Source organism: Nycticebus coucang, chromosome 10 (assembly GCF_027406575.1).
Source record: "Nycticebus coucang isolate mNycCou1 chromosome 10, mNycCou1.pri, whole genome shotgun sequence".
Taxonomy (NCBI): domain Eukaryota; kingdom Metazoa; phylum Chordata; class Mammalia; order Primates; family Lorisidae; genus Nycticebus; species Nycticebus coucang.
The window spans coordinates 13159422-13173656 of NC_069789.1; the positions used below are offsets into that span (position 1 = coordinate 13159422).

The following is a 14235-nucleotide window of genomic DNA, read 5'->3' on the forward strand; positions in this document are numbered from 1 at the left end:
ATAGTTTAGCCTCCCAAGCATTTTTCTTTGGACATATCAATGGTACAAGGAGAATCATCAGATCGTTAATCTACTCACAATGTAATAACCACACAAATATGTCTCCTACTTTGTTAGTAACTATCACATCTGCCAGAATTACATATGTTAAGCCAAATATTGCTCTATTTTTTAATCCTTACCCTGAACTCTCTGATCTGTGTCCTCTGGAATTGGCCTCTAAAGCCAAGCAGAGATCTTGCCTTTCCCCCCTTTGATGATGATAAGGTGATTGTCCTACATTCCAAGGAGTCTCTTGGGAAAACTCACGATTTTTTTTCTCTAGCCTGAATAGTTCTCCTTCATCTATGACTAAGGAACCTGTGCTCCAGGGTTCTCCTGCTCAAGGCTGGATGGGAACCCCTCCATTTTCTAGGCCTGGGGGAGCTTAGAAATCAGGGTCAGGCCCAGGCCCCCATTTCTGGGCACAAACAGGTCCTCTACAGGCTGCATTCTTTGGACCCAAAACAAAGTCATACAAAGTAGCCTGACTGCCTCAGCTGGAACTGCCTCTCCTGGAGCAGAGACCACATTCCCCTGCACTGTGGGAGTTTTGAAATTCATTTCTGCCCAACCCCTTGGCACCAAATGGTTGTGACATAATGCAGACATACATTCCATCTCCCCCAAAATGCCTGCCTGCAGGATAGGAAAAACAGTATATAATCCCCTAGACAGAGGCCCAAAGGGGCTACGCACCAAAGAGGGGACTTTGGCTTGCTACAGGCTTTAACTTTCTTCCCCCCTTATCTACATATCCATCAAGAAATTCTGTCCTTTTGCTTACTTGGGGGTTTGCAGATTCATTCTTCATATCTCCAGGACCAAGGACCTAGCAGACAGAAATTCTGGCAACAACTATCTAACTGTGCCTCTGGGCATCTTCACCTCAACATACTTAAAATTCAACCTGTTCTCATCCCTCAGTCTTTTCCTTCTCCTGCAGTCTGTATTCCATAAACCTTCTTCCTCCTTCTATATCCCGTATCTTTAACATTCCTCTAGAGAGAGATGTTAAATGTTAACCGAGCTAACCTGGTTCAGTGAATTAGTGAGTGGAGTTGCTATTCCAGCAACAAGACTGCTCCTCTTGAATCAATGTTGAATCACCCATGTCCCTACCACCCTTACCTGGGGCCTCATTACCTTTCACCTGGACTCCTGCAAATATTTTCTAATTAACCTCTTTCCCCAGTCTTACCTATTCAAGCCATCCTCCACACCGGAGCTGGTGATCTTCTAAATCAGAAGTTGAATGACACACTTTCATCTTAATGAAAGATGCCACCTCTTTACATCTTCAGGATAGAGATCCAAATTTTCAATGTGACATAATACAGAGGGTACTGAAAAATGTATATACTTTTTTGGAAAGGAAAAACGCTGTGTTAAAATTGTAATACTCAAGTCATGTTTCACTTCCGCAATTACAGGAGATACAAAATACCATATACAAGGTGAGAAACATTACTGGTATATATTGAATATTATAATTTGAATACAGTATTTCCTTTCTTAAAATTTGTACACATTTTTTGGCACCCTCTGTAGATTCTTACGTGTGGTCCCAGCCTCTCTCTCCTACTAATTTTTTGGCTATCCTCACGCACAGTCTGTAAGAGGCATACCACCTTTCCTACACAGGTCCTGAATATGCTCATTGGCTCTTGGCCTTACTCCCAGGGAAGAATGAAATAAAGATAATGAAGGAATGAGAAAGCAGAGAAAAGGGAGAAAGAAGAAGTTCTGAAATGAGTTAGGGGAAAGAATTTTGACAGTGCAGAGCATAGAGGGAGATGTCTGCTGGGTCTTTACTTTTAGAATAGCTGCAAAGCACAGGGAGGCAATTCAAAGTGTGTGGAGCAACATCATTTTTAGTAGATTTTGCTGTGTATTTTGAACGCTCACATATATACTCCAGATTTTGTGTTTTTGTGTTTTTCATGCCTTCCTGATACCAGCTTTAAGGGAGAGGTAGCTGGTGCTGCTTTCTGGAAACCCTCCATATGTTTGAGATGAGACATGGATATACTTTAAAATTGTCTTCCAGAGGGGAAAAATACCAATTTAGATTACCATCAACAGCATATGAGAGTGCTCTTTTTTTTCTTTGAGTGGACAGATAGAGGCATCATTGAACGACTAGACAAATGCAGACAGACGGATAAATAATCTGAGCGTATTTTGCAGGAAGATGGACCAAATACAAAAGAAGGAGAAACACACTCTTTGCAGACAGTTGACAATGCTTTAAGATGTCTCAAGTGGTTGGTTCCATTCTAGATACCAAGTGTTCCTGGTGCAAATGAAAGAAATTGGAAGAGGGCAGTGAGCTCTCTGCATGGTGGGAGAGAGATGTATGAGGCTTTTTGGGAATCCATCAGGGCAGCAAAATATATGTCCAAATATTGGGCAGGGCTGTTAGAGAAAGGTACATACATAGCAAGCGAAGAGAAATCAAAGTGATCTACCCTCAAATATGTTTCTTTGACATACTTTGAGAGCCAGCAAACAGAAAGAAGTAGCCCCCCAAAGCTGTCTACAGTAAGGGGAGAGGGATTTGCATGTGCAGAGAATCTGCATTGAAGTGGCCAGGTCTTCCCCAGGGTCGATCCAGGAAGGAGGAACTGAGTCTGACACTCCTACAGGTCTCAAAGACACATGCACCATCTAGTGCCTGCGGTTCGCCACCCCTTTGGGGGTCGAACAACCCTTTCACAGGGATCGCCTAAGACCATCCTGCATATCATATAGTTACATTATGATGCATAACAGTAGCAAAATTACAGTTATGAAGTAGCAACGAAAATAATTTTATGGTTGGGGGTCACCACAACATGAGGAACTGTATTAAAGCGCCATGGCATTAGGAAGGTTGAGGACCACGGAGTCTCCCTCAGCGCAGCCACCTGTGAGATTTCATTTACATAGCAAGAGTGCCTGTGCTAGCTAGCCCAGCCTCCTCTCCCACCCCCAACTCGTTTAACTATGATCAAAGTCCCCACTGTTTTTGTACCCTACGGATAGTATATAAGCTTCTGTACCTCATTAGGGATTTGGTAATCTCCGTATGATGCTCCCTGTGCACATGTGTAAGCTTTTATTTCATTAGTTTGTCTTTTGTAAGTTGATTTTTCACCAAACCTTCAGAGGGCAAAGGGGAAGTTTTCCCTTGGCTCCTACACAAAACAGCTGAAAGAAAACTTGTTTGATGGGAGGAATTGCAGCATTGAGAAAGAGAAAAGAGCTGAGAGGCCGGGCATGGTGGCTCAGGCCTGTAACCCTGGCAGTCTGGGAGGCTGACACAAGTGAATCTCTTGAGCTTAGGAGTTTGAGACCAGCCTGAGCAAGAGTGAGACCCCGTCTCTACTAAAAATAGAAAAACTAGCTGGGTGTTGCAGCAGCTGCCTGTAGTCCCAGCTACTTGGGAGACAGAGGCAGGAAGATTGCTTGAACCTAGGAGTCTGAGGTTGCTGTGAGCTAGGCTGAGGCCATGGCACTCCAGCCTAGATGACAGAGTGAAATTTGTCTCAATAAATAAATAAATAAATAAATAAAATGAGTGAGATCAACACATGCCCCTTGACAGTGAGAAAATTCAAAATGACTTCTACAGTCACAGAAAAATTCATTCCATCTCTGTTTTTAGAAGGCCTCTAGGTATGGGGCAGTAATGAGGGTTTTTCATATTAAAGAAGGCTCAGAGCCTAGGGAGTAGAAAATAAGAGTAAAGTCTATACAGCTTTATTTATTTTAATAATAATAAAATAAGAATAGCAAAGTTCATAGTCATTAAGTCTTTGAGACAGCATAGTACATTAAGATTTGTAAACAATAAAAAAGTGCACACTTGAACTGAATTATATACAGAACTCAGCCCCAAATTATGAGATTTTTGGTGGTCCTTGTGTGCTCAGGATGTTTACTTTAGGGAAAGTGAAAATTCTGGGTGACATTTGATTTCTGCTTTTAGAAGTGTGTTGAGAACAAACCTAGAGATGTGTGAGTGAGGAAGTGAGAAGGAAGAGGAGTAGAATTTTAGAGTTAAAGGTCTTAGCATCTAGGGCGGCACCTGTGGCTCAAAGGGGTAGGGCGCCGGCCCCATATGCTGGAAGTGGTGGGTTCAAACCCAGCCCCAGCCAAAAACTGCAAAAAAAAAAAAAAAAAAGTCTTAGAATCTAGTCTAGCCCAAGAGGAAGAAAGTGAGACCAACAGGTTTCCTGAGCTTCCAGCTGGTCGCGTACTGAAGGGGCACAGTCCCCTGAACCCTTGTCAGGTGAATCAGTCTCATTTGTGCTCCTTGAGGTACAAGGCTCTGAGAAGGAACATTTCCAGTACTTGGGCTAGATGTGAGTTTTGGAGGATATTCTCCCCCAGCTCGCATAAGCGGCTTTGCTGAAAAATGCAGGCAGTCACACCTTAAAGGAAAGAGAGTGCTGGAGAGCCCACGCCAAGTCGTAGCTGGAGACAGATCATCTGCCTGGGGGAATGGACCATGGCACTTAATCCCCTACCTCTATTTACACAAAAACTTTCAATTAGTCCTGTAGGGAAGTGGACAAACAGAACAGACAACCCAGCCCTTTGTGGTGCATCTCCATTGTTGTTTAACTCCAAACAGGATATTCTTGGTTTAGAAAGATGTGTATGCACTTTGCTGCATTAATGCTGATAAGGAATCTTTACCTTTTGTCTTCTTTATTCTCAGATTATTTTTATCTGATGATTTTGGGTATATAAGAAAGTGAATAAAGATGGCTGATTGCTGTTGTGCCTGAGCGAGCACCAGCCACCCCTTGTTTAAATCCTTCATTTCATCTGTGGTGCTGCCTCTGTGTCATTGACTAGAGCCCAGTGGACAGCAACACTTGCTCTACTACACCAAGTCTGCTTGCATAGTGCTGTTTCTAGCCCACCAAGCTGAGTGAAGGGTAAGTGGTGAGGTGGAAAGATCTGAAGGAGACAGGGCAAAAGCAACCATTTGGACCCCATTTGGCATCAAAACCATTTTCAGCCTTTAAATCCATGATAGAATCTAGAGTTTGCATCTGTGACATGCAAACTCTCATATTGTCGAGGCCAAATTGCCTTAAAGGCAATTTCATTAGCAGAGGTGACTAACTTGACATGAACACTGGAGTGTTCACAATTGTCACAATAAGTCTCAACAGTGGAGAATCTTGCTGGGTCAAATAGAAAGAGTGGATCCCAAAACATTCTGTGGTGAGTTACTTTTCAGAAGGAGGGATGGAGGAAACACAAAAGAATCTCCAAAGCTAACCACCTCTCTACATTGGCCACCTCCTGAAGTTGATCTTATTTTCATCAACTAGACACACACCACATGTACATAGCAGTACCGAAGGCCTAGTTCCTTATGTTGACCAGTTTGTTACAGCCCCTTGGGTAGTCAACTTACAGAGGTTATGCTGTACTTCAATGGTACCTTGAAATATCTCTCCAGGATATATGCTAAAACCGTGGACACACTGCACCAGCGGAACACAGCTCAGGTGCAAGTGCCGAATAGTTCTTTTAGCCAAGGTTCTTGGCTTCAGCCAAAAAATAAAGACTCGAGTAGCTGGAGCTGTTAGTGAAATGGTGCTCTGTGGCATCAAGTATTTGCTTCATACTGGTGGTAAACACTGAAAATAGTCATCAAAAGCAGTATTTCTGAATCCCAAGGACCTTGAATTTGGACATGGCTTAAGGATAACTGTATGGGTTAGATGCCCTTTTTTTTTTTTTTTAAATTTGTCTGGCTTGCCACTTTGTGAAGAAAAAGCAGCTTATCACTTTAACATGAAGTAAGGTGTTTCTTTTTTGTATTATTATTAATTATTATTATCTTTTTCTTTTTTTGAGACAGAGGCTCAAGCTGTCATCCTGGGTAGAGTGCCATGGCGTCATAGCTCATAGCAACCTCCAACTCAGGCTCAGGCAATCCTCTTGCCTCAGTTTTCTATTTTTAGTAGAGATGGGGTATTGCTTTTGCTCAGGTTAGTCTCAAACTCATGAGCTCAAGCAATCCACCTGCCTTGGCCTCCTAGAATGCTAGGAATACAGGTGTGAGCCACTGCATCCGGTCAGTAAGGTGGTTTCTATGGCAGTTTTTTGTAGGGCAGGTTTTTACTAAGCTGGTTAGACTTGAAATGCATTCCCAGTAGAACTTCTTCCAACAAGGTAGAGATTGTTTTCCAAATCCTTTTTCAAGTTAGTCTTTAAAAGGACTACATTTCTTATGACACCTTTCTGATGAAAAGTATTATCAAATTTCTCATAACTTCTAAAAGAGTGATTCTGTGAAGAGTGATTTGTTCTGAAATCAAACTCATACACAGAAAACGTTTAGCACTTTTGACAGAAGCAAGAGCCCAAGATAAGACAATCTTTAGATCCATGAAGTGAAAATATTTCTATGAGGAATTAAACTATGCTTAACAAAACTTTAACAGCATCCAGCAAATGATAAAGGCAAACAGATCCCTCTGATCATTCAAAGAGGAGAAAGGTCTTTACAGTTTGATCCTCCTGTAATTATTTTCTATAACTGGCAGGGGAAGGGATGGAGGAGTTGTGATTCACACCAGGGGGAAAATATTAAGTCAATACAGTGGGTTTTCTAAATATTATATTCATGTTCTTGACATACTGTTTTAACATCCATTTCCATTCTTTTCTTCAATATTTAAACTCCCTAGTTTATGATAATGGTTTAGTTTCATTCACCTTTAGTTTCTCAGTAAGAGTTCCTTAACTGATCTGTTAATTCCTTCTGGCCTCTTTGACTGAACATGTCTTCAAAGAAAGGACATCGGTCTGGTTTATGCCGGGTTCAGGGAACCACGATAGCAGAGCAAGGACAAATTCTCATGGTCATTTCTCACAAGGCAAGTTGGCTAGATATGGTAGGCTACCACTGAAAAAATTGAGGGAAGTTCACTGTATTCCTTGGATTTCTAAGGATAGGTTTTCATCTCTTAATTTTTTCCCATAGAGATCAGGGGAGAACTTTACTGTGTTAGACAGTGTAAGGTACTGGGTGGGGTATAGCCTGTAGGGAAGAGGAGATGGGAAATGTGAACATAACAAGTAAGAAGATGAGGGGGGAAATATGTCCTCTGCATAATGAATTTAACCTTCTTGGATTGCTCTATTTAATCAAAACTTTAAAAAAAATTTCCTGAATATTCAAACTTGCATGTGTTATGAAATTTCCTTCACCTTCATATCACTCATTTCACTCATTCATTCATCCACCAAAATACATTATAATGTCAAGCACGAGTCTAGCCACTGGCACGCATCAGTAAAAAAGAATTTACGTCCAGGTCAGGATAGGTATTTAAAAAACATGTTTAGAAAAGTGTATAATTTGAATGCTGATAGGTAATATAAAGAACATAAAATGGGGGAAAGGGTAAGGCCAGAAAGGTAGATAGGGCTAGTTCATATAGGACCTTTGGTAAATGGTCTGGATTTTGCTTTCCTTATAATGGGAGATTATTGAAAGGAAAGGTTTTAAGCGGAGAGTGATAATGATTAGACTCATGTTTTAAAAGAATTCATTATTTGAGCTGTTGTGTAGAAAATGGATTACAGGTGGATAGAGTTGAAGCTGGGAGACTATTTAGGAGGCTAAATAGACAGACTATTTAGGTGCAAGAGTATGGATGAGGGATGATGATTGCTTGGACTAGCAGGATAGCAGTGGACGGAATGGAAATACATTTTGGATGTAGAGCCACCAAGGCTTACTGATGAGTGAACAAGGAATAAAATATAAAATAAAATAAAGTAAAATAAAATAAAATATAGATGCCTAGGCATGGGCCTGAGCAACAGGATAGATAGAATCCTTTTGCAGAGGAATTTTAGGTGCTTTCTAGTACGTGTGTAATAACTGATGTGTTCTATTTTTCAGTACATGTATAAAGCAATTACACGATGAAGAGTTTTAAGTATTATTTAGTGAGAAATCCATGAATAACACCCACATTTTTATCTCTTCCAAAGTCATGCATCCAAGCACGTATTTGGCCTCTGCCCCTTGGATTTCTCCGAGACATAAGAGATAGCACTGCTGCCACCCTCGTCCAACTCTTGGACTAACATAATAGCTTCCTAACTTGTCTATCTTGCCTCCTTCCAACTCTCCCAGTCACTCTCACATGATAGCCTGAGGCACCTCTCAAAGTCACAGCTTACTTTGCTGCCTAAAATCCTCCAGTAGTTTTCCATTGTACTTCAAATAAAATTCAACGTTTTTGCCTGGTTCTCAAGATCCGGCTATGTCAGCTTCTCCAGCTGTCTCAGCTACTCTCCGAGAGCGGCTATCCCAGCTGCTCCAGCCGCATCAGCTACTCTTCTCTGGCCTTGCTCTGCTCCTGTCTTTCTTTCTGCTCCTTGCACTTGGGCAGCTCATTATTGCCCCAGGGTTTCCCTTCTTGCTGTTCCCTCTGTCTGAAATGCTCTTTCCTGAGATGAGATGGTCCCATTCCCTTCCTCAGAGAGGCTGTCTCTGCGCACACACTACACAGACGTCCCCCAAGACACTCCACAGCATTACTGTGTTGGCCTTTCTTTTACATTGCTTATCTCGAACTCCAATTATCTTATGTGCTTTCCTCTTCATTGTCTTTCTCCTCCCCCGAATGTTCACCCCTGTAGCCTTACTACCTAAAACAATATTGGCACATAGCAAGCACTCAAGAAGATTTTACTGAATACAAGAATTTTCATTTGGTGCAACATTTTGATAGGAAAGAATCTGACCCAAACCTAGTATGCAGCTCTGACAACGTAGTTCCGATTCAGTGACCAACGTAGCAGGTGTTAGCATTCCTTAGCACCTTGAAGTTTAGAAGCAGAAATGTTAAAGGAACTGTCTTGGCACTTAGAGTGAAAGACAAAGTTAGCATACACTATATAAATACCCATGTGGCATGAAATATACCACTCTGTGTGCAGCCTGGACAAGTGTCAGCCCCTCAATGAATTTTTGTTGAGTAAGTGAATGAATACCCGTGACTTAAAAGCTTGCAAGTGCTTTGACCAAAGGTGAAAGTAACACAATTTAACTTTAATTGGGATATTTTCAGTCTAAGCCAGAAATTACGCTGAAAGGGGGGAAGTGCAGCTTATTTGAGGCAGACTCACATGACGCAGAAATAGTTTGAAACCATAACCATGGAAGCAATGGAGCGACCTTTCCTTACATCTGCCAAGGTGAAGGGCAAGTACCAGCACTTTTATTTCACCTGGCTAATGAGAGGTGCGTGCCTTGCTCTACCCTCTTAAGTTGGAACAGCTAAAATGAGTCAGGCAATCAAATATCGTTCCCAATTAATCATATAACTAGAAAGCATTCAAATGATAATTTTGGCCTTCCATGTTCCTTGACCCTGTTCTCATTAAACAGCATTAACTGAGTTTTATATAAAGTCAGGCAAATTTATTATTTAAGTGAATATTAAGCCTAATAACTGTTCTTAAAAACATAGCCAATTTGGGGATTTTATCAAGTTCAGTTTGACTTCTTTTTGGTTTTTAAGAAATGCTAAACCTTAATAATGAAGGAAAACAAAGGTTTTTGAATTTAATGGATATAAAATGCCTTTCCAGGAAAAGAACAAATTAAAGGTAACATATATTTAAAGTGGTGCATTTAAATATCAGAAAAAAATCCGCAAGAAAATTAACAATCTGTAGAAATGATGAATAATAATTAAGAGTAATAATAATTAATATAATATCACTAATAGTAACACGTTTAAAAAGATTCTTACCAAGCCACCACCAATGACAGCCACTTTCTTCCTCTGATTATCAGATGAATCCATAACTGCGGAAGGGTTTTCACAACTGTTGCTTCTGTCACCGAGAGAACTCTCTCTCCTACACACCAGTTTCTCAGTTCTTCTATGGCCCAAAGCCCTGTGCATTTAAGAGCCAGTATGGCCAGGGCTAATTTCCCTTGGTAGTATTTAACCCATTCCTAGCTCAAAGTACAATCGGCTCAGCATTAAGAAATAATGAAATTCATTGCAATAGCCAAATTTGAAACGTACACCTCCTTGAGGACACTCACTCTCTAGTTCATGTGTAAGACAGGGAATTTTTTAAAGCAGTCTTGTAACATTTCTTCTTTTTCTACAGCACGCACTCTTAGTTTCATTTTCATTCATGATTAACCATGAATGAAACTTCCCCTATCTGAGGCATCTTATACAGTCCTTAGAGAGTAAGATGACGAGGTTCCACAATTCACCTGTGGATTGTTGTTATTAAGACCAACCAGGAATTTCACCTAAGGATCTTTGTTGATTGTCTTTAACAGTCTCTACAAGGGATATTTTTTGGCAAATATCTTAATATTCTCCTGAAAAAGATTTTGAATTATGTAAATGACTATACTTCCTTTTTTTTTTTTAAGGACAGATGCCAGAAAATTTAAAATATGATTTGTACATTACCACTAGAGGAGATGGTTAACACTATGTTTCTGTAAACTCATTCCTGGTTTCATGTTACTTATCCACTTTGTTGTCTTTTTTACCCCGTTTGAAGTGTATATTATTTGGAGTTTTGTACATATTTTCAAACTGTAATATTTTCGGGGAACATGATGTTGTGTAATATAAAATAAAAACATAAATGAAGATGTTTCTTCACTTCCAGAGAGAGTAAGAATTCAGTGTCTCCTCTCCAGGAATTAGAGTTAAACATCATTTAAACAGTGACCCCTTGTGGATAAGTCTGGTTAGGTATTTTATTTATTTATTTTGAATAGGTTATATATTCACAGGATAGCAAATTCAAAAGACACCAAAGGGTACACAGTGAGTGAATAGTAATTCTTTTCCTAACCCTGACCCTTGGTCACCTATTTCTTTTTTTCTTCTTTTTGCAGTTTTGGCTGGGGCTGGGTTTGAACTCACTACCTCTGGCATATGGGGCCAGCGCCCTACCCCTTGGAGATACAGGAGCCCCCGCACTTGGTCACCTATTTCTTCTGCCTAGAGACAACCATTTGGTGCGTGGATTACCGTCTTCTTCTACAATGTTACTGTGGATTTTCCTTATTTTTTCTCTTTCCCTCTCTCTTCTTCTTTCACTATTTCTCTCTTGTTTTCCCTCTCTTCCTACTTCCCTCCCTTCCTGTCTTTTAAAACATAAATGGCAGTGAATTCTGCACTCTTCCTCACACTGTATTTTTCCACTTTATAGACTATAGCTCGAGAATTTATCAATATCCATGTATAGAGAACTGCACCATTTTTAAAAATTATAGACTATAATACAAATGTACAGTATAACTTACTATAAATCGAGCACCCGCATAACTACCATTTAGGTCCAGAGAGAACATCTCCAGAATCCCAGAAGCCTGTGTGTCCTTTGCTAATCACCCCTCCTTCATAGCGGTAATCACCATACTGACTTCATTACTTCTTTGCTTCTATTTATAGTTGTACCACCACTGATGCATTCTTACAATAGTTTAGCTTTGCCTTCCTCTGCTATGAATGGGCTCATACTGTTCTTTTCCTTTGGACTACTTGCTTCTTTTTCTCAACACTGTGTTTCTTAAGAGTCATTCGTGTTGTTGTGTTTCAAATGAATGAAATTCATTCATTTCTATTATCATATACTATTTATCCATTCTACTGTTGATGGACACTTGGGTGTTTTCAATTTTTTTAATATCATGAATAATGTTGCCGTCACAAACATTCTAGTACACAAACACGTAGTACACACATGCATGAGTATCTCCTGGATTTACATGCTATTTATGCATATTTCTAACCTTCCTAAATAAACCAAAGCTACCTTCCAAAGTAGTATACTAACTTTAACTCAACACAACCTATGGAAGTTTGCCGTGACATCCTCATCTATATATATTGTAGGAATTTTTAGTTTTTGCCAGTTTGATGGGTGTACATTCTCTCTCATTGAACTTTTAATTTGCAGTCCTTTGACTATTCGTGGAGGGAGTCCAGCACCTTTTAATCTGATTATTGACAATTTATTTTTCTTCTTCTGTATAGACATAGATAGATTTGGGGGGTGGGTGGGTTGTCTCTCTTCTTTCTGACTCTCACTGTATGTGAGTTTATTATTTTTTATTTATGTTGAAAATAACGTCTTCTAATCTATGGGTGGTTGTTTTGCTTTCTTTTTTTTTTTTTCTTTTTGGTAGCATTTTTTTTTTTTATTGTTGGGGATTCATTGAGGGTACACTAAGCCAGGTTCCACTGATTGCAATTGTTAGGTAAAGTCCCTCTTGCAATCATGTCTTGCCCCCAGAAGGTGTGGCACATACCAAGATCCCGCCCCCCCCTTCCCTCTCTCTGCTTAGGATATTCTATATTTAAACATATTCAAATTCATCAATATTTTCCTTTTTGGTTAGAGATTTTCATGTCATGTTTCATTATTTTTTTCATAAGTTTGAGGACATGAGGCTATTCTTCCATGTTGTCTTCTAAAGAACTTGTAATTTAACTTTCATTTTTAGGTATATGATCAACATGGAGTTATTTTTTTGAATGTTATGGTATACAAGCCAAAAAAATTTTTTTTTCCTCAAATGAATACTTCCCCAAATGAATACTACACTAAATGAAAAGACTTCCCTTTTCCCACAGCTGCCTTTGCTGTAGGTCCAGTGTTCATGGCTTTAAGTCTCTATTCTATTTTATATCATCTAGTCTAGCGGTTCACAACCTGTGGGTCATGACCCCTTTGGGGGTCGAACGACCCTTTCACAGGGGTCACCTAATATCCGATATTTACATTACACTTCATAACAGTAGCAAAATTACAGTTATGAAGTAGCAATGAAAATAGTTTTATGGTTGGGGGTCACCACAACATGAGGAACTGTATTAAAGGGCCGCCACTGATCTAGTCTGTACTTGCCTAGACCAAAGCCAATTTCACAGCCAAATTACTACAGCTTTACAACCCACCTTGATAGCATAGTCAGTTCACCTTGTCCTTCATTACAAATTTCTTGACTGTTCTTGGTGCTTACATTTCCATCTAAGTTTTAAAATCAGTTTGTTAATTTCATTTTTTTAAACCCATAACCAGAAAAAGTATTGAGATTTCTTTGAAATGCAGCTATCTGAAAAGAATAACGTATTTAGACTATTTAGTTTTCAATTCATAAACACAGTCAATCTCTGCCCCCATTTGTCACCTCCAACTCTCACAAAGTTTTATCTTAAATGATATCTTTAATTTCATTTTCTACTATTGATGGTATATAGAAACAATTAATTTTAGTTTATGGATGTATATTCTTAAGTTTCAAATACATGGGGTTTCCTCATCTTACTGTTATTGCATTTTAACAAAACATCATTGTGGGCGGGTAATATGTTCTATAGATCTTCAAACATTTGAAGATGGTAAAACTTGTTTTAAGGTAATTTTGTGTAAATGCTTTATATGTGCTTGGAAAAAAATGTGTGTTCTGGGTCACTTTATTTTCCTATGCATATTCTTTACACAGAACACATTAATCACGTGTACTTTTGCTTTCTTACTGACTTTTGGTCTGCTTGTTTTGTCAATTACTGAAACAGGTACCTTTAAAAATCTCACATTTTACATGATTGCAAGAGGGACTTTACCTAACAATTGCAATCAGTGTAACTGGCTTATTGTACCCTCAATGAATCCCCAACAATAAAAAAAAAGAAAAAAAAAAAATCTCACATTTTGATTGCTGTTTGTCTATTTCTTCAGAGTTTCTCTCTGTTTGGAACTTTCTACATTTAAAATTGTCATTCATGGAAAAGAAAGAAAATAGTGACTAATTCTCACATAAATTGGATTTAATTTTGACCAAAGTACATTACTTAAACATTAATGTTTAACTCAACTTGTTAATATGTTGTTTAGACAAATGTTAATACATTTGTCTTTACAGTCAAATGTAATCCTCATTTATAAGTGACATATGTTTGTAATTTCCCCTTTATACAATATATTTTCTCCAATTTTAATATTAGGTGTACCCAGATCAAATAGAATGATTTTGAAGTATTTCTTCTTTTTCTATTGTCTATAAGATTTAGCATAATCTGTTTTTTGAAATTATCTTTTACTTTTATTTATATTAGTTGTTTATTTTTTGATACTTAAACAAAATAATAAGAAGCTAATTGATGACTCCAT

At 38.9% G+C, this 14235-nt stretch overlaps 1 protein-coding gene across 2 annotated transcripts in view; it reads right to left on the reverse strand.

Annotated features, from left to right (window-relative positions):
* The window catches only part of KMO (kynurenine 3-monooxygenase), a 58175-nt gene extending 48004 nt beyond the window's left edge, over positions 1–10171 (reverse strand). Inside the window, exon 1 of one of the 2 annotated variants that reach the window (XM_053605724.1) lies at positions 9828–10171. In XM_053605724.1, coding sequence (XP_053461699.1) covers positions 9828–9983 — 156 coding nt within the window. In that variant the 5' untranslated portion in view covers positions 9984–10171. The remainder of the gene's footprint in view (positions 1–9827) is intronic. The other variant, XM_053605723.1, reaches the window with a different exon arrangement.
* Between the last annotated feature and the right edge of the window lie 4064 nt (positions 10172–14235).